The sequence below is a fragment of the Sus scrofa genome, chromosome 7 (genome assembly GCF_054392235.1).
Source record: "Sus scrofa isolate SSC_HxYL_T2T_F1_AM1 chromosome 7, Sscrofa_HxYL_maternal_Yorkshire_Landrace_v2.0, whole genome shotgun sequence".
In the NCBI taxonomy this organism is placed as follows: domain Eukaryota; kingdom Metazoa; phylum Chordata; class Mammalia; order Artiodactyla; family Suidae; genus Sus; species Sus scrofa.
Window position 1 is genome coordinate 100,716,196 of NC_139389.1, and position 24,612 is coordinate 100,740,807.

At 37.5% G+C, this 24,612-nt stretch overlaps 1 protein-coding gene and 1 pseudogene across 8 annotated transcripts in view; both read left to right on the forward strand.

The window, feature by feature from the left end:
* Positions 1-24,385, forward strand: part of FUT8 (fucosyltransferase 8) — a 288,757-nt gene extending 264,372 nt beyond the window's left edge. For 7 of the 8 annotated variants that reach the window (XM_005666321.4, XM_005666322.4, XM_084966726.1 and 4 more), the window contains 3 exons: positions 3,237-3,413; positions 15,007-15,157; positions 23,389-24,385. In XM_005666321.4, coding sequence (XP_005666378.3) covers positions 3,237-3,413; positions 15,007-15,157; positions 23,389-23,706 — 646 coding nt within the window. In that variant the 3' untranslated portion in view covers positions 23,707-24,385. 8 annotated transcript variants of the gene reach the window in all.
* On the forward strand, positions 10,227-11,228 carry LOC100156682 (transmembrane protein 106B pseudogene; annotated as a pseudogene).
* Positions 24,386-24,612: the final 227 nt, after the last annotated feature.

Below are 24,612 nucleotides of genomic sequence, written 5' to 3' on the forward strand. Positions count from 1 at the left end.
AGAACATTTATTAAATACTTGCTACTGTAGGGGACAGAGATTTTTTTTTTTTTAATGGCTCCTTCCAGTTTATTACAGTCAGTCCACGGGAAAAGAGACTTACACAACTAATATCATACAAGCAGAATGTGATAAATACCCTGAGAGAAGCATAAAAATTATTATGAGAGGTCAGGGAAGGGGAAATGTACTTCCATCTGGATCATGAAAGCCTTCATAGATGCAGTGTTTGAACAGGATCTTGGAAGATGAAGAAAGATACAATATAGTAGTTTAAATTACCAAAATATCTTCAATCGCATTATCTCATTGATCCTATAACACAATCCTGAGAAATGGGCAGAGATAACCATTTTACATATGAGGAAACTAAAGAAAGAAAAGCTCACCCCAAAGTTCAAGAGACAATAAAGGCAAAACCAGATTAACACCCTTTTAACTTTGTTTGAATTTCCTGTAATTTTACATGCCAGAAGGTTACCCTCGTTAATTTTCCATGGACCATCCACCACACTGAGAACTGGCCAAATATAGAAAGTTAAAGTACCACAAGACAACTGAGTTCCTTGTACGTGGAGGTAGTGTGCTATAATGAAAGAGGGGTACTCTGAATTTAAGAATCTGGGGGTCCAATCTAGCTTCCAGCACTAACAAGTTATGTACTTTGGACAATTTACTTGGTCATTCTGGGCCTCCATTAATTGTCACTCTTTCTTCATTTATTAAAAAAACAAACAAACAAACAAACAAAAAACTAGGTTAGATAATGGGTACCTAAGGGTTCTACTAACACAGTAATAAACAATTAGATTTTTGTGTCTACCCACTATTCATCATTCATTGTGTTTGGTGCAATTGGGAATAAATAAAATCAGATTCTTTGCCCTGGCGAAACCTGATGGTTAATGAAAATCAAGCAAGTACACAAACAACTTTTACTTTTGTAAAGACTGGGTTGAAATGCATGTGAAAGAAACCAGCCTCCCTTTACCTTATGCTCTCTTTTTGTTCACTAAAATGTCTTCAGAAGCACCAGTTTCTTTAACTGTCAGATCAAAGAGTCACAATAAATTAAGTAACTTCTCATTTCCTTCACAAGTCTAACATTCTGATTCTTCCATAAAAATTCTGTTAAGGTCTTCTCTCAAATTATTGGTCCAAGGCTAATTTCAGGGGTACTTGCAGAATTGAGAAAATTGCTTAGTAGTACTCTGCCACTATGTCAGACACTCCTCTTCATTTGACTTTTCCTTCCATTGTTACAGTTCTCCTTTGTTTTTACATCCCCAACCCCATGTCGTCTTCTTCATATGTATAGGAGTTACTGACCCTGTTCTAAATAGTAGAGCTAATATAAGTATATGGTAAAATCAGAATTTCAAATAGTTACTGACCCTGTTCTAAATAGTAGAGCTAATATAAGTATATGGTAAAATCAGAATTTCAAATAGTATTCCTTCTCATGAAACTGTTCATTGAAATTTACTGGAATTCTTTTTGCTGACCCACCTCATCTCTTTGGAACACAGTGAACAATTCCAAATTTCTTGAGAGAACCAGTGGCTAAGAAAAATGTGGGAAGGAAAAGGTGATACATTAGGTGTTCATATGATTGTATTCACATCTGGACTGTCATCTAAAATGCAAAGGAAATAATAGCCATGAAGATGTCAGGGTACTACATTCAAATCAAATCCTCACTCCAGATTCATAGTAAAAAGCTGGTCCTAAGCTTGGCTTAAGATATGCCTGCATATTCTGACCTAAAGTGCAGCAAATCTGCCTTTTATTTTTTCTTCTTTTTCTTTTTCTCTTTTTTTTTTTCTTTTTAGGGCCGCACTGGCAGCATATGGAGTTCCCAGGCTAGGGGTCAAATCAGAGCTACAGCTGCTGGCCTACATTAGAGCCACAGCAACAAAGGATCCGAGCTGTGTCAGCAACCTACACCACAGCTCACGGCAACACCGATCCCCGACCTGCTGAGTGAGGCTAGGGATCAAACCCTCATCCTCATGGATACTAGTCAGATTCGTTTCCCATGCGCCCCATGGGAAATCCCTACCTTTTTTCTTTTTTCCATATATGAAGAGTGGTTTAGTAATTTGAGGAAGGGCGGGGGATGTGGGAATGGCAAATTTAAGGAGTGTTTTAATTTATGAAAACAAACTATGACTACTATTATTCTTATTTTCATTAGAATACTGTTGGGAGTCATCGCCTTATTCAGTGCAGGACAATGTAAATCTGTGTTCCCAATTTTACAGTTTTGGAGCTTTTATTATATAAGACAGATGAGATCAGTATCCGCTTGTGTTTGATAGAATAAAAAGCAGAAAAAGGAAATGTATTATGCTTACAACAAAAAGGCTTGAATGGCTTTGTGAACTTAAAATAGTAAGAACTCTTAAAAGATTTGCCTGCCTTGATTGCACTATAGGAAGAATACATGTAGGTCTGTGTTTTATTTGGACAACTTTATTATTATTATTATTATTATTATTATTATTATTATTATATTATTTTAATTGTTATTTCCCCAATACAGTTTTTTTTGTACTGTACAGCATGGGAACCCAGTCACATCTACATGTATACATTTTATTTTCTCACATTATCATGCCCCATCATAAGTTACTAGACAGTTCCCAGTGCTACACAGCAGGATCTCATTGCTAATCCATTCCAAAGGCAATAGTTTGCATCTATTAACCCCAAGCTCCCAATCCACCCCACTCCCTCCCCCACCCCTTATTTGGACAACTTTAAATTTTACAAGCTGAGAATACAGTGATGGTGCAGGATAAAATGAAGAAAAAGAAAACGGCATCAAAACATTACAAATGATATATCTATTGTTCTATAATAACAGCTGTGAATCTTGGTATCATTTATTGTCAAAAATCTTGTTATATCCAGTTTTTCCTTGAAGGCTATTTGGTATTTTCTGCCTTGTATGTAGTCTAATCCTGGAATCTCCCATTTATTCCAGGTATACCAATTATTTTCTCTATAAGAAAGCATTTTCAAAGACTTATTTTCTACTTCTCTTTGTGTTAATATGCAAATATATTTAGAATATACGTGTGTGAATTTTTTAAATGTTGGTTTTATTTTTTCTAATGGCAAAAATGAAAGAAAAATTAAAGTGTCCATGATGCCACCATAAATACCCTAAAAGCACTTGGTGGCTTAGCATATTTTCAGCAGAATCTGACTTTCTCCTTCTGCCCTCACAGAGTCCATGTTAGACGCACAGACAAAGTGGGAACAGAAGCAGCCTTCCATCCCATTGAGGAATACATGGTGCACGTTGAAGAACACTTTCAGCTTCTTGCTCGCAGAATGCAAGTGGATAAAAAAAGGGTGTATTTGGCCACAGATGACCCTGCTTTGTTAAAAGAGGCAAAAACAAAGTAAGTTATTTCTAATTTCCAATGTGAAGAGATGTGCCTAAAATTATCCATATTATTTCTTTAAGCTAGGTTTCTGGATTTGCAAGCATGTAGATAAAAGTATATGAACATTTTACAGCTTGATTGATCACGCAGCATGATGTTTTCACACCAACCAACCCTTAGAGTACAGTTGGCAGCAGAATCTACTTGGTTTGTGGGAATAGTAAAACTTAAAGAAACTAGTAACTCCTCTCTCCATGGTAGTCCAGGCAGCATTTTTACCCATATTCTATTACAAACGCGGCAGCAGTATCATTTCATACATATTTTTCCCCTCTCTGGAAACCCTTTGGTTTTCAGAGTCATTTTGAAGATTTTCTTGGAAATTTAAATGCTGTTTCTTGTCTTCACTATTTTACTGAAATGTTTTTTCATTCTGAATTTACTTTACTTTTGACCTCTCAGGATTGGTGTTGATACCTAAGCAAACCATATAACCTCCGTTATTGTTTTAGCGACCAAGAACATGAATTAATCTCTCAACAAGGTATATAGTATCCAAAGTGATATAAGACTTTTCTGATTCAAGGGGGTGAAAAGTTAGAAAATTAAATTTAAATGATGCATAGGATTCATACAGAGAAGAATCAATTTTCTGGGTAGCTTATCCTTTATAAAAAGGGTCAAGATCAGGCTATATGTGACTCTGGTAGTTAATGCTTTGCTGCTTAGTATTACACCTCAGGTTTCCCTAGGTTAAGACTAAATTCATCGATGAGATTTTAGCACCAGCATCCCAGTGACTGTGGTAACTACTGATCATTTGGAGATCTCTCCCTTAGATAATTCACTGTTAGAGGGTTTAAATCACAGAATCATTGCTGTCAAAGAAATAAGAACTATTAAATTTGTCTACTCAATATTGTATTCTAAGATTGTGGAGGTTGAAGATAGGGATGAAATAGGAGGGAAAAAATAAGTCATTAAAAATCTCTCAGATCAGGGAGTTCCTGTTGTGGCTCAGCAGGTTAAGAACCCGACTAGTATCCATGAGGATGTGGGTTTGATCCCTGGCCTCGCTCAGTGGGCTGAGTCCAGTGTTGCTGCAAGCTGCAGTATAGATCACAGATGCGGCTCAGATCTAACATTGCTGTGGTGTAGGCCGGCTGGCAGCTGCAGCTCCAGTTCAACCCCTAGCCTGGGAATTTCCGTATGTGGCTGGTGGGGCCCTAAAAAGACCAAAAAAAAAATTTCCTCAGATTAAATATTTACATATTTAGCTTGCTCTTGATCAAAAATGCTAGCTGAGCTCTTCCTAAAATTAGATTCATTTAAATGAATAGTAGAGGCAAGAAAAATTGTTTAAAGTTTTTGTCAAGAATTTGGTTGCCATGTGAAGTGAGGAATCAGCAATAAAAAGTGGTAAATTTCTTCACTATTTTATTGAACTACATACAGTATGATAGACACAGTTACAGGGCATTCGGATACACAAAAAGATAAAAGACAATACGTGGCTCCTTATCTCAGAGACTATCCAACTAGTAGGCAATATACATGTAACAGATAATTACAGTGTCCTTACATACTTGTCCTGAAGGAGTTGTATACCAGGTAGTGAAATCATGAAGAGGAGTATCCCAGTCTTCAATCTGGAGAAAGAGTTCAGAAAGAAAATTTGATGTTAGTTTATAATTTGAAGTTAGTCCTTTGAGAGTGATATAAAAAATAAATTTTTACAAGATGGAAGAAGAAAAAAAACCTTTTTTTTTTTTTCTTTACCAATCTCTGGAACCTCACAGTGAAGACTTCTGCTGGCATGCTGAAAGGCATAAGACAAGACAGAATCATGTTTGTGTGCAAAGTTCCATGCTCATTCATTACTGGAGGTGTGAAATCTCCTTTCCTCATTATTCACTTTGTTTCTGTCTGCTTTTTCAACGCCCAGTATCCTTCATCAGGCTGTCTTTTGCCTACAGAGTTAGGACTTGAAAAATTTAGGTGCCCTTTTGGTTTGGTTCCAGGAAGAGGCCTTTAAGTTAGGAAGGATGTATTGTTAGTGTCACATCTCAGTAAAAGGATCACTCTTGTCTTTGTTTCATTGAGCACCCAAACTATGCTGACAGAGTTAGTCTTTATTCAAGGATAAAACCTATACTGGTATGTTTTAACAATTCCCCACCTCCTCCACCCTTCAGCCTTTCCATAGTTATTTGTTTCTGTTTCTGCCTCATGCCTGATGTGCAGTTTCATAGGAATCACATTAAAAGTCTTTTTGGTTGTTTTCTTTTTAGAACAAATGTGACATTTCCTTCATCTCCCTGATTCAGAGTTGAGGAGGGCAGAATGTCAAAAATAATGAGGCCAAATGGATTTGAGCGTTGAATACCAGTGCTCAGAGACTTTTCCTTCACAGTCATTATTAGAGTCAATGAGAGAAAGCTCCTTGGTGGCTGTGAAATGAAGAGAAATCTGAAGCAGGTGTTAGAGAATTAGGAAAAAGTCCCAGACATAGGTAGCACTCACTTGTTCATGTATTTATCCACGTCACATTGTATGGAGTGCTAAATGCTCTGAGGCAGAGGAAAATACGGTATAGTCCTAACCTTTCAGAAATACTGTGTGAGAAAAAGACATGTAAACTGACTCCTGCTGTCTCATTCCTTATAAATAGGAACTTTTATTCTTTCACCAAATACTTATTGATCTCGTTATAGTCCAGATTCTGTCCCAGGTACTGAGAATAACAGAGTGAACAAAGCAGATGAAATACCTTTCTTTACAGAGCTTAAATTCCAGTTAGGGATGATGGAGGTGGGGATTGGATGCAGGCAGTAAATAAACTGTAAATATATGTTACGTTCAATGATAATAAGAGCCATGGGGAAAAATTAAGCAAGTACAAGGGATAGGGATTGCCCGACTCCTCGCTAATAAGGCAGCATTTCAGCGGAGATCTAAGGGAAGTAAGAGATAAAACCAGGTGGATATCCGGGAGAGGAATGCTTAACAATCATAGCTAATACTTATTGAGCATTTACTACATGTCACGTATCTTCTAATCTCTTCACACTGCTTAATTTATTTAGTTCTTAAGAAATGATATAAAGTAGGGACAATGATATCCCCTTTACATGTAACTTCCAAAAGTTTGTAACTTACTCTAATCCACCTCTTGAACCAAGAAAATTTATACCCTATGCAATTAGAGTATAATTAAGCCTCTAATTCAGAGTAGAATCATTTGAACATATGGTAGTTTTTTTTAAAAAAAGACATCCTGGAGTTCCCGTCGTGGTGCAGTGGTTAACGAATCCGACTAGGAACCATGAGGTTGCGGGTTCGGTCCCTGCCCTTGCTCAGTGGGTTAACGATCCGGCGTTGCCGTGAGCTGTGGTGTAGGTTGCAGACGCAGCTCGGATCCTGCGTTGCTGTGGCTCTGGCGTAGGCCAGTGGCTACAGCTCCGATTCAACTCCTAGCCTGGGAACCTCCATATGCCGTGGGAGCGGCCCAAGAAATAGCAACAACAACAACAACAACAAAAAGACAAAAAAAAAAAAAAAGACATCCTGTTTTAATATTTTCAACACATATCCTTCCAGGACTACCACAGTGTTAGTTGGTAGGCATCTACAAGGAATTTGCTTTTATGAATTTATTAGAATGATTTTTTATTACCATTATTTGTTAAGATAGAGCTTTAAGGATGGGGAGTAAGGGAGACAAGTCTGAATTATCACAAATCCTGAACTAGAAATATAAATGAAGTTTAATCACGATATTATATTCTAAGGGAAAAGCTCAGTGACCAAATTTGAAAGCAAGTTGGAGCCTCCCAGAGAGGCAGGAGGCAACTGGTACTCCCCCTGGGGACACAGATGCTGGCAGTAGACATTTGGGGGGGCTCATTCTACCACAAGGACCCTGCTGCTTTCAAGTACCATTTTAGAGTCCTCTTCCTAGCCTCTTAGCACTGGGGGCTCACCTGCCCACCAACTAATCAGCACCAGTACTGATAACCCCAGGCCCCATAGCCAGCTATGCTGGGACCCAGCACTGTCCACCAGCAAGACAGGACCAGCACCTAGGACCTACAGGTCTGCAGCCAGCTTCATCAGAACCCAGCCCAAACCAACAGCAGCTGGCAGGCTCCAATGAGGCAGGGCCTGGTAGCCAACCAGGCTGGGAACTAGCCCCACCTACCAGTGTGCCCACAGTAGTTGACCCCATTACAAAAGAAGTATCCACTCAGCTCTCATACAAGGCACCCTTAGGTCATGTAGCCCTGGTGCCCAGAGGGGAGTATGTAGCTGGGCCACACGTAAAACCACTCCTCCAAGAACAGGAAATGTAACTGACCTGCCTATTGCATACAAATAAACACTGAGAATTAGGCAAAATGAGGTGGCAAAGAAATATGTTTCAAATGAAGGAACAAACCCCAAAAGAAGAACCAAGCAAAGTGGAGATGAGCTGTCTGCATAATAAAGAGTTCAAGGTAATGCTCATGAAGATAAAGATACTGAATGAACTCAGGAAAAGAATGGATGAACACAGTGATAAATTTAACAAAGTGTTAGAAAATACAAAGAAGAACCAAACAGAGCTAAAGAATTCCATAACTGGAGTTCCTGTCATGGCTCAGTGGTTAATGAATCTGACTAGCATCCATGAGAATGCAGGTTCAATCCATGGCCTTGTTCAGTGTTAAGATCCAGCATTGCCGTGAGCTGTGGCGTAGGTCAGAGATGAGGCTCAGATCCTGCATTGCTATGGCTGTGGCGTAGGCCAGCAGCTACAGGTCCAATTCAGCCTCTAGCCTGGGAACCTCCATATGCCCTAAAAGGTAACAGCAACAACAAAAAAGAATTCCATAACTGAAGTACAAAATACTTTAGAAGGAGTCAAGGGTAGAAACAGTAGATTAGATGAAACAGAGTAATAAATCGGCAAATTAGATGACAGAGTAGTGGAAATCAGTCAAGCTGAACAGAAAAGAATTTTTAAAATGAGGACAGTTTAAGAGACCTCTGGGATAACAAAAGCAAATGAGCATTTGCATTATAAGGACCTCATAGGGAGAAGCAAGGGAGAAAGGGGCAGAGAACTTATTTGAGGCAACAGTAGCTGAAAATTTCCCTAACCTGGAAAAGGAAACATTCAGGTTCAGGAAGCACAGAAAGTTCCCAACAAGCTCAATCCAAAGAGGTCCACACCAAGACACATTGTAATTGAAATGGCAAAAATTAAAGCTGAAGAGAATCTTAAAAGCAACAAGGGAAAAACAACTGTTTTGCTTACAAGGAACCTCCCACAAGACTATCACCTGACTTTTCAGCATAAACTTTACAGGATAGAAGAGAATGGCATGATATATTTAAAGTAATGAAAGGGAAAAAAAACCTACAGCCAAGAATAATCTATCCAGTAAGGCTGCCATTCAGATTTAAAAGAAAAATCAAGAGTTTTATAGATAAGCTGTTTAGTTGTTTAGTTGTTCAGCACCTCTAAACTGGTTTTACAACAAATGTTATAGGGACTTCCATAAGCAGAAAAGAAAAGACCACATATATGTGTAACTAAATCACTTTGTTGTATAGCAGAAATTATTACAACACTGTAAATCAACTATACTTCAGTAAAACTTTAAAAATTAAAAAAAGACCACAGCTAGAAATACGAAAATTATGAAAGGAAAAATATCATTGGTTAAAGCAAACATACATCGACGGTAGTAAATCAACCACTTATAAAGCTAGTAGGAAAGTTAAAAGGCAAAAGTAGTAAATGTTCTATATTCACAATAAGTAGTTAAGGAATACACAAAACAATGTAAAATATTTTAAAACATTAAATGTGGGCAGGGTAAAGTAGGAATATAAATGCAGAATTATTAGAAAGCATTCAAACTTAAAAAATCAACTTAAAATAATTTTACATATATTGTGTGTATATATATTTTGTATATTGTAAGTGTGCATGTGTGTATACAAAGAAACACACACCCATAATGAGTATCTGTGGGATGAAGCAAAAGCTTTGGTTGTAAGAGGGAAGTTTATAGCAATACAAGCCTACCTCAGGAAACAAGAAAAATCTCAAATAAACAACCTACCTTTACACCTAAAGGAACTAGAAAAAGAACAAAGCCCAAAGTTAGAAGGAAAGAAATAATAAACATCAGAGCAGAAACAAAATAAACACTAAAAACAAAATAAACACTAAAAATTAAAAAGATAAAAATAGAAAAGATAAATGAAACTAAGAGCTGGTTCTTTGAAAGGATAAGTAAATTTATAAACATTTAGCTAGACTCATGAAGGAAAAAAAGAGGACCCAAATAAAATCAGAAATGAAAAAAGAGATGTTACAACCAACACCACAGAAATCAAAGGATCGTAAGAGATTGCTACAAGCCAACTACATGCCAATAAATGGACAATCTAGAAGAAATGGATAAATTTCTAAAAATATTCAGTCTCCCAAGGCTGATTTAGGAAGAAATAGAAAGTATGAACAAACCAATTACCAGTAATGAAATTGAATCAGTAATCAAAAAACTCCCAACAAACAAAAGTCCAGGACTAGGTGACTTCACAGGTGAATTTTATGAAACATTTAAAGAAGAGTCAATGTCTGTGCTTCTCAAACTGCTTCAAAAAATTGAAGAAGAAACACTTCTGAACTCATTCTACAAGGCCAGTGTAACCCTGATTCCAAAACCAAAGATGCCACCAAAAAAAAGAGAAAGTTACAGATCAATATCATTGATGAAATACCAAAATCCTTAACAAAATATTAACAAACTGGGACCCTACAGTGGCCCAGCACTGCAAGCCAGTGACTCTAGCCCTAGCACCTGAGTCTGGGGACTCCATAACCCTGTCCTCGGACCTGTTCCCATGGAGACAGCTCAAGACTACACAGCACCCCATGTGCTGACATGAGAAAATCTTTTTCTCGTTTGCCTTTGCACTCAAATAAAGATGGTTATGATGGAGTAATATCAACTGAAAATATGAGAAATTAGTTGGTTAATAGTGAAGTCCATAATGAAGATGGAAGAAGTGGAGAAGTCTCTCAGTTTCTCCATGTGGAATTTACAGGAAGAGATAGTGTTATTTACCCCACTTGTCAAGGAACAGGAAGAATTCCTAGGGCACAAGAAAACCAATTGATATCATTGATTCCATACAGTGGTCAAGAAGAATAAACTGTATGGATGGCTTCTCTGTTTGTTTGCTTCTTTCTGGATTGGCTATGTTTTTCCTTTTCCCTCACTAGTGATTTGAAATATATTGGCATAAGATCAGCATGCATCAGTTATGATATTCAAAAGCATACAATGTATTTAAATATCACAAATAACATTAAATGTAATGAACAGTAACTATTATTCTGTTGAAGTTGAAAATATCACTTCACAAGTTCAATTTTCAAAAACAGTTATTTAAACAACGTATTAATATTGGTCCACTGGGTATGAAACAAGTTGATTATACAGTACCTACTATCATAGCAGAGGAAATGAGTTGTATGTTTGATTTCTGTACAATGATATCCATCAAAGTGCATAACATAGTACTCATGATGCAACAACTCACTTTGGACACTCAGAACAGATATCCCAGGAAGGGTACCAGTATGTTGATTGTGGAAGGAACACAACTTATCAGTTGGGTCAATCTGAATATCTAAATGTATTTCAGCCACAGCAGTAAACACTGAAAAGTGCAGCTGGAGAAAAAGAAATACCTATTGGTGTTTTCTGAACTCTAAAGGATGAGGTACTTACTTCCTGATAGGAGATCTTAAATTGAATAACCTAAACTTTATACTTCTGTTTAAGAGTATAGCTAAAAGTATGTGGACTTCTAGGTTATTTCAGCTCTCCACTTTGTGTTCAGATATTTGTACCAGGATCTTTTACTTGAATCTAAATTTACCGATTGGTTTTCTTCTCTTCTGAACCCCAAAGGAGAAAACTTAGACTTCTCCTACAGGACAATAAATAATTATTTGGAATTCACAGCTCTAATCACTAGTGAAAACATAATTTTGGTTATGAACATAATTTGAGAAACTTTATTTCTAATGTTTTTGAGTCTTTTTCTTTTTTTTGCTGCCCCGCAGCATATGGACTTCCCGACCAGGGATCAGATCCAAGCTGCATTTGAGACCTAAGCCACAGCTGCAGCAATGCTGAATCCTCAAGCCACTGTGCCAGGCTGGGGATCAAACCTGTGTCCCAGCATTCCCAAGACACTGGTGGTCTCATTGCACCACAGTGGGGTCCCATTGTGCCACAGCAGGAACTCCTCTGATGTTTTAATAGAATATATAATAATACTGAGGTCCTGTTATTCATAGAATACTTTAAAAGAATAAACTTTTTTTCCTGTTTATAAATCCCCAGTGCTACTTAGTAGTATTTCAGCTATATACTATTTTAGCTTTTAGCTAAAATGTATTTTTTTATTTGAAATCATACTTATTTGTGTGTTGTTAGTCTTATTTCAAGCTAGTACTTGCATAACACTTATAAACCAAAATAATCTTTGCAAAATTCTGTACTTTAAAATCTTAAGAACCTTGAAATAATTCATTTCACATGTCTTTCCCTGTTAGTAACAGTTCTGTGAAATTTTTGTGCAATCTTATAACATAATCATTTATTGTACTGTAAGTAAATTGTGTGACTTTTCTATAGCTTTAATATCGAAGTGGTACAGATTTAAGTTGCTCATAAAAAATTTTTTAAAAAACAGGAAAATGAAATTTGGAAACCTCTAGAATGTGTCTATGGTTCCAGTTACATATTGGATCAGGCATAGGTTTGAAATAAAATATTTTGATGCTCAAGAAAAATATTAGCAAACTAAATCCAACAATATATTAAAAGGATCATACACCGTGATCAAATGGATTTTTATCCCAGGGATTCAAGGATGGTTCAGTATTTGCAGATCAATCAGTGTGATACATCACATTAACAAAACAAAAGATAAGATCATCTCTTATATGCAGAGAGAGCCTGTGACAAAATTCAACTTTCATTTATAAAACTCTCAACTAAGTGGATATAGAGGAAACATACCTCAACATAAAAAATGCCATAATATGACAAACCCACAGCTAGCATAATACTCAATGGTGAAAAGCTAAAGCTTGGAGTTCCCATCATGGCACAGTGGTTAACAAATCCGACTAGGAACCATGAGGTTGCGGGTTCGGCCCCTGGCCTTGCTCAGTGGGTTAACGATCTGGCGTTGCCGTGAGCTGTGGTGTAGGTTGCAGACGCGGCTCGGATCCCGCGTTGCTGTGGCTCTGGCGTAGGCCGGTGACTACAGCTCCGATTAGACCCCTAGCCTGGGAATCTCCATATGCCGCGAGAGCAGCCCAATAAATGGCAAAAAAGACAAAAAAAAAAAAAAAAAAAAAAAGCTAATGCTTTTTCTCTAAGATCAAGAACAAGGCAAAGATGCCTATTCTCACCATTTTTATTCAACATAATATTGGAAGTCCTAGCCATAGCAATCACACAACAAAAAGAGATTAAAGGAAACCAAATTGGAAAGGAAGATGCAAAACTGTCACTGTTTACAGATAATGTAATACTATAAATAGAAAATGCTACTAAAGACACCACCAGAAAACTATTAGAATAAATAAATTCAATAAGTTGCAATATATGAAATTAATATATAGAAATCTGTTTTATTTCTATAAACTAATGGGGAATTATCAGAAAGAGAAATTTAGAAATCTTATTTACAAGCACATCAAAAAGAATAAAATACCTAGGAATTACTCTAACCAAGGAGGTACAAGGTCAGACACTCATGAAAGAAGTTGAAGATGACATAAACGAATGGAAAGATACACCATCCTCATAGATTGGAAAAAATAATATTGTTAAACCAACCATAGCCAAGGCAGTCCCTATCAAAATACCAATGGCATTTTTCACAGAACTAGAACAAATAATTCTAAAATTTGTTTGGAAACACAAGAGACCCCCAAATAGCCAAAACAATCTTGAGAAAGAACCAAAAAAGCTGGAGGTATCATGCACCCTGGCTTCAGACTACAGAATTACAGTAATCAAAACAGTATGGTACAGGAACAAAAACAGACGCATAGATCAATGAAACAGAACAGACAGCCCAGAAATGAACCCACACTTAAATGAATCTATGACAAAGGAGGCAAAAATACACAATGGGGAAAAGACAACCTCTTCAATAAATGCTGTTAGGAAAACTGGACAGCTGTATGAAACAGAATCCAATCAGACTACCTCTCATGCCATAAACAAAAAACTCAAAACGGATTTAAGTCTTAAATTTCAGACTAGAAACCATAAAAACTTCTAGAAGAAAACACAGGCAGTACATACTTTGACATTGGTCTTAGCAATATTTTTTTGGATCTTTCTCCCTAGACAAGGGGAGCAAGCAAAAATGAAAATAAATAAATAAGACTGCATCAAACTAAAAAGCTTTTCCACAGCAAATGAAATTATCAACAAGATGAAAAGGCCACCTACTGAATGAGAGAAGATATTTGCAAATAATACACTGACAAGGGGTTAATATAAAAAAAAAATACAAAGAACTTACACAACTCAATATCACAAAAAAATCAATCTGAAAAATGGGCAGAGGACCTGAATGGAAATTTTCTAAAAACGACATATAGGTGGGCACTACTGCACACAGAAAAATGTTTAACATTACTATTAATCAGAGAAATATGAATGAAAACCACAGTTAGGTATCTTACACCTATCAGAATGGCTATTATCAAAAATACAACAAATTACAAATATTAGCAAGATGTGGAGAAAAGCAAATCCTCTTGTGCTGTTAGTGGGAATATAAATTGATACAGCCACTATAGAAAGAAGTACAGAGGAATTTTTTGAGGAAAAAAAAATTTCTTGGAGCCACTACCTTGGAGCTCCCGCTGTATTACAACAGCATCGACAGTGTACCTGTAACGCCAAGACTCAGCTTTGATCCCCAGCCTGCCACAGTAGGTTAAAGGATCCACCATAGGTCACAACTGCATCGCAGATCCAGTCCCTGGCTCAGGGGCAGCCAAGAAAGAAAAAGTACTACCATACAGTCCCGTAACTCTACTGGGTATTTCTTCAATAAAACTGGAAGAAAAAAAAGGACAATGTATAAATTATATTTTTAAAAGATATATGCTTAAGGATAAAGGTGGGAAAGGAATGCATTAAATGAAAATGTGTCAGTATGAAAAAAATATGAAAGCAGGTTGAAAAACCTCTTCAAGGTCACTTATTATCACTCTTTTATGAGTTGAGAAGGGACATTCTGGTGCATATATTCTGATGTATTTTATACGATATACCAATAACTTTTAACATACAGGGCACCCCAAAATTGTTTCTGTTCCACCGATAGATTCAAAGATGCTTTGTCAGCTACTTTATTGAATGCCAGAATTAGAGCTCCCCTTACTGTCAGAAAGAGAGAGACTCCTGGTTAAAGTTGCTGGTCTACCTCCTGCTGATAGGATACTACTTCCTGGTAAAATCTTATAATTTCAATGACTTTGTATAAATTTATTTTTTTTCAGGTACCCCAGTTATGAATTTATTAGTGATAACTCTATCTCTTGGTCAGCTGGACTACATAATCGATATACAGAAAATTCACTTCGGGGTGTGATCCTGGATATACACTTTCTCTCCCAGGCAGACTTCCTAGTGTGTACTTTTTCATCCCAGGTAAGTGATAGTAGGGCATTTTTAAGTAGTCAGTACTTTTTGGTTATATCAGGTCAGGACTCTTGGATTTTTTTTTTTTTTAATTTTAGTTATCATGACTCAGGTGTGATTTCTTTTTTTAATATTTGGGGATGATACTTTTGTGAAAGAATGAGAAGATTCCAAAAAACATAGCTCTTCGTGTGCACTGAATATTTAGTTGTTTGCAAGTGGTTGAATATATCTCCACTGATGCCAGCTACTGGAGTTGTTTAAAGTGTTTGGCTTGTTCACCACGTTTAACAGAAAAAGCAAGGAATTAAGTTTACTTAATACTTTCTGATTCTACATACAGTCAATATGCAATGAGAATCCATCCATTTCTACACATCAATGCAGTGATACTGAGAGGCTTGAATGCTCAGCATTTTGCCTCACTTGATTGCTTTATAGAAAATAGTGAAGAATAAATATAATTCCTTTTCAAGTCCCTTTATATTTCTACCGAGCAAGAAACTGTACATTATATTTAAGTAATACTGTACTACAATCACTCTCTGAGTTTAATTTTATTTATTTACGTATTTATGTATTTATTTATTTTTAGGGCTGCATCCATGGCATATGAAAGTTCCCAGGCTAGGGATCTAATTGGAGCTACAGCTGCCAGCCTCTGCCACAGCCATAGCAACGCTAGATCTGAGCCGCGTCTGCAACCTACACCACAGCTCATGGTAACGCCGGATCCTTAACCCACTGAGCGAGGCCAGGGATCAAACCTGCAACCTCATGGTTCTTAGCTGGCTTTCCACTGAGCCACAACAGGAACTCCAAGTTTAATTGTTATAGGAAATTGAATAATTGATTTGGTGTATGTGTTTTTATGAGTGGTCCAATCAGCCTTATATGCCCAGTAGAATACAGCATAGAAGTATTTATTGTGGATTTTATTTAGCTCTCTCTTTTTTGTGCAATTATTGGTTAGTTCATTCAATAAGCTGTTAAATGATTGTTTGTGCTTAGATTTATACTAGATATAGAGGGAATCTCAAAGGAGATTGGTGACACAGATCTTACCATGGTCTAGAATCTAGTGAGCAGAATACTCACATGAAGTGATTAGAGAATAATGACCAAGAAATATAAATCATGTAACATAAATGTATACCTAAAAGCTTAGAAGAAGCAGAGAAAAGAAAATGTGGGAGTTCTGGTGTGGCTCAGCAGGTTAAGGACCCAACTAGTATCTATAAGGATGTGGGTTTGATCCCTGGCCTCACTCAGTGGGTTAAGGATCCTGCATTGCTGTGGTGTAGGCCGACAGCTGCAGCTCTAATTCAACCCACAGCCTGGGAACTTCCATATGCTGCAGGTGCAGCCCTAAAAAAAAAAAGAAAAGGAAAGGAAAGCCACATTATTTACATGGGTATATAGTGCAAAGAGTATAGAGAAGTGGACAGTTTTTTTATTATTTGACAATGCACAAATATGGTGATATAATTGTTGGAAAGATACTTACCCCAGCAAAGGCTATATGAGTTCTTTCAATCTGAAATAAGAATACAACTTAAGACCCAAAGACAGATGGCCAGAACAGAAGTCACATAACAGCAATCCTAATAGGAAGGGAAAGCATGAAGGCATCCATAGCTGATGTTTCTCCCTAAATGGGGTGAGGATCCTGGCTTTGAAAAGATCCCCTTTCTGTTCTTATGGGAGGTGGAGCAGGGAGTTATAAATACCTGGTCCTTCTCAACTGCTTTCGAAAATCTATGTGCCTCCCAGATCAGCAGGTGTAAATAACACACTTTTGAATGCTTACTGTTAGAATGAATGAATCAAGAGTCACTTTCCCAGATGTACCACCTCCTCTATAGGCCTAGATTTTAGGGCGGCCTAAAGTCCACTCCTTTCGTCCAGGGTTTCTGAGCCTAGCACTTCTGGCATTTGGGGCCAGATAAGTTGTGATGAGGCGCTGTCCTGTGTGTTGTAGGGAGCTTAGCGGCATCCCTGACCAGTAGCACCTTTACCTCAAGTTGTGACAACCAACAATGGTTGGTGGCAATAGTGAGAAAGCATTTATCTGTGGACATTGCCAAATGTCCCAGGGAGGGGGGTGGTGGTAAGAGGGCAGAATCACCCTTGTTGAGAACCACTGCTCTAGTCATAGAGCTCTAAAATTAAATAAATGTATACATGTTTAAACATTTACCAATCTTACATTCAGGTAGACACCAGGACTTACAGGAATGTGCTCTGTTTTGCTTTCTTTCTTCCAGCCCTTCTTAATAATACCATGACACTCATTCTAGACAGAAATTTTTTTTTCCTTTTCAAGAATGTGGTATAGAATTTTTGATCCTCTTAGCCTCATAACTCTAATTTTGACCCAGAAATCAGGACTTCTCCCACTTCGTGATAAAGGAAAGCTGTCCAGGTTTGAAGAGCATATTGTTCATACTACTTTGTTCTATTTTATGCATAATACCAACCTCAGTATGTTTTCCAGACCTCAGATCCAGTTCATGTGAAGAAAGAATAGTGCTGAGAGGTCTGGTTGTGTCCAAAGGAATTTGATCCATGCTTATATATTATAGTGTTCCTAAAAACTCTTGGCAAGTCAGAGTTCATCCAAAATAACTCTGCTCATTTGAACCAAACATTTTATGTTAGGGCTCAGAATAAAAGTTTAACAATAGAAATTCCTTACATTTACATAGTGAGTAGCAGTTTGCTAAATGTGATCACCTCCACTGTTACGTATGTTTCTTGACGGCTAACAGCTGTAGCATTTGAGATTGCGAAATAATTCAGTCAGTGATCAATTTTTGGTTTTCTGGCAACTCAGTATTTTTTTTAAATATTTTCAGTATAAAGGCATTTGGTACAGTTTAATATTTTTGCAGTGTGAATTAAATCGGTTGCTGACTTGTAGAGGTTTCCTTTCCATAAATCAAAATTAGAATTATTTGAAAAATGCCCCCCAAATGTCTCAGCAGCAGCAGCAGTGGAGTTTGAGAAAAAGTCACTGATGGCATCAAAGTGTCAAGCCATTGACTTCAGCAGGCAGAGAATAAGAATGAGGCAACTTGGACTCTGGAGTCAGACCACCTGGGTTTTAATCCAGCTTTGACTACTTAGTGGCTCTGTAGTGTTTGAACAAATTATTTAGCCTATCACTGACTTTTTCCCCCCTGCCTGTAAAAACAGCGGTAGAAGTAATAATAATAATACCTACTACATAAGTTTTTATGAGGATTAAAGAGTTACTGTATATAAAACACTGAGAATAGTACTTTGCAATATGCTAATACAATGTTAGCTGTTATTATTATTTATATTGGAATAGGTAAAGGAACATCTTTGCCTGTTAGACTCCACAGTATTGATTTTAGCAGCTCTTTTTCACATGAAGGAGCGTGAAATAGGCCATTCAGGGACACTCTGTTTCTGCTCATGGGTGATGCTTAGGTTCCACACCATCACCATGTGCATTGAATGGGTGTAACAATTCTTCATTAAGAAGAATAACCAGTAACATTCCACATATTGATTTCTGTACCAGTGTACCACTTTATTTTATTTTGTTTATTGTAAGAGAGAATTACCATATAATATGAATTTTCAGAAGCAAAAACTCTTCATTCCTAAAGAGTGATAAGTCATAGTATTTGCTTTAGCAAATGCAAGTGAATTTGTGTATATTTGACTTGGAGAAATTAATCTGCAGACTTTCCTGTATGTGCCACAGGCATGCTAGAAAACAGGAGAAGACTAAAGCCTCACATCCAGAAGGATGACAAGAGAATAAAATACTGACAACCAAATCTCAGCCCAGAATAAAACATGGGCAACCAACTTTCAGACTTTCCTTGATGATAATCTTAGCTCAAGAGATGATTAGAAGGGATAAAAGTTGAGTATCTTCTTCATAATGCCTTGACAATCCTGAGGTTTTAGTCATGTAAACTTTCTGTCTCCTGTATACTGTCCTTTGAGGACTCTTATGCTATGTGGCAATAGTGAGAAAGCATTTATCTGTGGACCTGTGCTATTGCAGACAATACTGGAAGAATGAAATGCCATGCTAGAAGAAAAGATTTGACTGATGTTTGAGAAACTGCAGGCACAGATGTCATGACACCTTAATCAAGATTCCTTTCAAGGTTTTGGACCAGTTCTTCTCAGTCTTTGGGTTTCTTGGTTTTATATCTACAAGTGAGATCTGGGAATTCTCTCTCCTTAAGTGAAAAGTTTTTAAAACCCAATAATAGGATTCTACTCTCTAATTTTGTTAGTGTTAATGCTCTAAGTTTTCTGATTTCCTTCATCAGAGCTGTTTCTCAAAGCCAAGTTTGTTCTAAAAGTCTTATAAAGCAATCCTCAGGATTCAATCTGAAAACTAGAGGCAATATTAACATTTTTCAAAATCATCAAGTAAGTTTTGAAAGCTATGCAGTCAATCACATTCCAGACTATTCTGCCAAATACTCTTTCTTGCTCTGTGTTACTGGAAGTTGCCTATGCCCAAAACATCTACTTTGTCATTTATTTGCTTGACAAAGCCATCTTAAATCTGAAGCAAAGTAATTATGGATGGAGAAACAATAGCAGTTGACAGCTCAGTTGTAGATGCGCAAAATATCAAAAAGGTTTTTTGGGTTTTTCTTTTTTTTTTTTTTTTTTTTTTTGCTTTTTCTTATAGAGTTTTAGAAACAGTTTTTATTACTCTGGAATCTGATTTATAAAAAGTGGATGTAGATGCTCACTTTAAAGACTATGGGTAATCAACATTTTTAAGGGGCAGCCAACATTGTTCAATAGTTTCCATCGTTAAAATCACCTTAGGACAACATTATTTTTTTTCCTGTGACACTTAATACAATGTTCCCGTGGTATTCTCTGTTGTCTCATTCCAAATCCACACACAACACAACTGGCCTCATCACACTTTGAATCAGATTTTGGAAAGCCCAGAGGGAGAAACCAGATAATACATTCATCTTATTCCAGACAGGTGGCTCTGGATAAGCATTCCATTGAGACATGGCTCATGAAACAGCAGTGGATACTGCTCTCTCATTGAATAGCAAAACAAAGCAGTTTACAGTAAAAGTTCACAGCCTCACTTGGTGAGACAAGAAGCCACTTCCAACTTCTCACACTGGGAGATCTCCTCACCCTGTCTATCTTAACCAAAAAACCAAGATCCCGTCTGCTCTGACAAAGCTCTGGAGGCTCATGTAAAGCTCGGCTGATTGTTATTCCTCAAGGATAAAATTCAGACAAGTGGACCTTCCTCTGATTTTTACTTCTTAAAAAAAATACAGTTACATCTATACTTTATCCTTGGGCAGGATTTTTGCTCTTCCTCATTATGGTATACTTAGTAGTATTCTAAAAATGATACAGTGCCATGTCTACAGAGAATGAAAGAAAACTTACTTCACGTGACCAGCCCCTGCTTTGCAAACTCAGATTGCCCCTGTCAGTCTTGCTACCTGTCAAGTATCAAACCTGACTATTGACAACAGCTGAAAGGTTTCATTTACCTGCCAGGTGATTGGATCTGTAGAGCCCAGGGAGGAAGTCTAGGGTAATTAAATACAAACAGTGACTTTAATCTTTCTAGCCCTTTTTAGTAAATTGTCCCATAGTTAATGTAGAGAAAAAGTTTTAATTACTCAGAATGTTATATGTGGATCTTAAGGATTAAATATCACTAGCAGACTTGCATCTCCACTGCTGGGCTGATATTATGGGTGGAGCAGTATTTATTCAAAAGATATTTATGAGTGGCTACTCTGTGGCAGGCAACATTCTGGGTATTTATCCTAGAGCAGTTCATAAGACAGAGTTCTAATTGTAGCTCTGCCATTTACTAGCTGCTTTATTTATTTTTTACTTTTTGGAAATCTACTTAATCTTTGGCTTGGTTTCTTCAGCTTTATTTATTTATTTATTTATTTATGCTTTTTAGGGCCACACCCGAGGCATATGGAGGTTCCCAGGCTAGGGGCTGAATCGGAGCTATAGCCACCAGCCTACACCAGAGCCACAGCAATGCAGGATCCGAGCCACATCTTCGATCTACACCACAGCTCACGGCAACACCAGATCCTTGACCCACTGAGCAAGGCCAGGGATTGAGCCCGCAACCTCATGGTTCCTAGCTGGATTCATTTCTGCTACACCACGACGGGAACTCCAGTTTCTTCAACTTTAAAATATAAATAATGATAATAACCAACTCATAGAGTTGTTTTGAGAGTTAAACGAGTTGAGAGAAAGTGTGTGTGCAAGTGCAGCTGTTAGAACAGTCCCTGGACCATTATCAGTACTCATTAAGCTCAGTTGCTATCTTTCTTGCTTTTACTTTAAGAATAAAGGGCCTTATATTGTCTTATATTGTCTCACTTCAATGTCTGAAAGGTCTATCATTCGTTAGTTCTTTGGCTTAAGAAAGAATATTTGTTGTCTAGAGGGCTAATAGATCAATAACTATTGATTACAAAAAGTAAGCTGATTATTAGGATTACCCCAAGCAGAGCATGTCCCCAAGGGTGTGGGACTGAGGGCAAGGTTGTATTTATGAGAGTGAGGTGTTTATTAGTGAAAGGAGGATACAAATCAGAGTTCATTGCCACGGTGGGCACTGTGGTCCTCCCAAGGGCAGTACAAGGTCTTACATCCCTAGCTAGGGATAACTGAAGAGTGAGTGGATAGAGGGGCCCTGAAAATAAGATTCTCAAGTTTTCCCCAGACCATTTTTCGTCTTAAGTTATATTTTTCTGTTTTGTTTTGTTTTGTTTTGTTTTTGTCTTTTATTGTGTTTTTAGGGCCACACCCACGGCCTATGGAGGTTCCCAGACTAGGGGTCGAATCAGAGCTGTAGCCGCCAGCCTATAGCACAGCCACAGCAATGCCAGATATGAGCCATGTCTGCAACCTACACCACAGCTCAGTTAAGCCGGATCCTTAACCCACTTTGCAAGGCTGGGGATCGAACCTGCGTCCTCATGGTTGCTAGTCAGGTTTGTTAACCATTGAGCCACGACAGGAACTCCCTTATTTTTCTGGTGTTAAAATGCAAACATGGAGAATAGGATCTGCAAGAAAAAAATATGCTTAGCGGTTAACAAGCATACATAGACTGCCTGGGTTCAAAACGTGGATTATGGAGTTCCAGTCATGGCGCAGTGGTTAACAAATCCAACTAGGAACCATGAGGTTGCGGGTTCATTCCCTGGCTTTGGTCAGTGGGTTAAGGATCCAGCTTTGCCATGAGCTGTGGTGTGGGTCGCAGATGTGGCTCGAATCCCGTGTTGCTGTGGCTCTGGCGTAAGCCAGTGGCTACAGCTCCAATTAGGCCCCTAGCCTGGGAACCTCCATATGCCACTGGAGTGGCTCAAGAAAAGGCAAAAAGACAAAAAAAAAAAGTGGACTATACCACTTAATAATAGTGTAACCTGTGGGCATATTCCTTAACTGATCTTTGACATCCATGAAACAGGCATGATAGAATTTTATGGGGCTATTGGATATTAAATTAAACCCAAAAACAATGTCTGACCGAAAAAAAGAAAAAAGAAAAAAAAAAAAAAACCCTCAGTCTAGACTGCTACTATCTACACAGCACAAAACTCTTTATAACAGAAATGACAAATATGTTTTAGCTCATAGTTGATTGTCAGTAATTACATGAATTTCTGTTGAAGAGTTCTGAAACCAAGTCCAAATTAGCGGAACAAAGTATATGATTTATTGATACTGAGTGAAGGGAAAGGAGCAGCAGTGATTGTGTAAAGTACTTAAAATCCTGATTCTAATCCTAAACCTTAAATTAACCAAAGGCAGAAACTATATGTTTTATTCATTTTTGTACCACCAGTACCCAATATGGAACACTGTGGCTATTAATAAATGTTTATTAAAATTAACTGTTTCATGTTCTTAAAATACTTTGCACTATATATATACATATTTTTCCCCTCTAAGAGACCTTAATTATAATTATTTTTATGTTGAAAAATACATATATATATATACATATATAGAAATAGAAATGAAGAATGACTAGTACCATCATCTAAGAGCAAATGGACTGAAAGTTTGTGACAAGAATCACCTGCCTTCTCATCCTCTCAGTCCCAGCCCTAGACTAGTCCTAGTATCTTTGGCCAAGAGCTTTAAGATTGCTATGCAGGAATACTTAATATATACTAACAAACATTTTTTCATGCTTTCCCAAGGTCTGTAGAGTTGCTTATGAAATCATGCAAACACTGCATCCTGATGCCTCTGCGAACTTCCGTTCTTTGGATGACATCTACTATTTTGGAGGCCAAAATGCCCACAACCAAATTGCCATTTATCCTCACCAACCTCGAACTGAAGGTGAAATCCCCATGGAACCTGGAGATATCATTGGTGTGGCTGGAAATCACTGGGATGGCTATTCTAAAGGTGTTAACAGAAAACTGGGAAGGACGGGCCTATATCCCTCCTACAAAGTTCGAGAGAAGATAGAAACAGTCAAGTACCCCACATATCCCGAGGCTGACAAGTAAAGCTTGGACGGACAGATGAGAAAGACAACCAAACTCAGTTCAAACCATTTGAGCCAAACAACAGATGAAGATGGCCCCAACCTAACAACTCACGGTTAAATGAGTCAACACCCTCAGCACCAGAAACAGCTGGATCTGACAGATGCTCCATTGGTGGAATTCCTCTTTAACAAGGGCTACAGTGCCCTCAAACCCATGCACAGTCAGATAATGTACTCACGTATAACATGCAAACAGGTTGTTTTCTACTTTACCCTTCTTTCAAGATTATATCCTCATGAAACAAACACTGCCATATTGTGTAATTTCGGTGACACAGACATTTTGTGTGAGACTTCAAACATGGTGCCTATATCTGAGAGACCTACGTGACCTAATGAGATGACCCGGATAGCTCCCTCTGTGGGGAGCTTAATTCTTAGCCAGTGGTGGTATTATAACCACTGAATTCACTCTAGACAGCAGATTCAGAATGAGAATGGGTGTTTTTGTCTGGAATTTTTTTTTTTAAGTAATTGCACCAGTTCATCCACCTCATCATTAATAAGTGAAGGATACAACAGAAAATAAAATGTTCCCTCTCCATTAGGAACTTTTGTAAAACAATGCCATGCACAGATTCTTTAGTACTCAATGTTTCTGGACATTCTCTTTGATAACAAAAAATAAATTTTAAAAAGAGGAATTTTGTAAAGTTTCTAGAATTTTATATCAGATAATGATGTGGCTAGCTTTATAGTGGAAAATGATGATAAAAAGAGTTTTATAGTTTTTCTGCTTTACTTTTTTTTTTTTCTGTTTCTAATTGAGTGACTAATCAGATCTTAGTCTCAGAGAGTAATTGGTCCGTTTTAACACTGAAAACTGATTTTAATTGGTGCATGTTACAGAGTTGCTCAGCTCTTT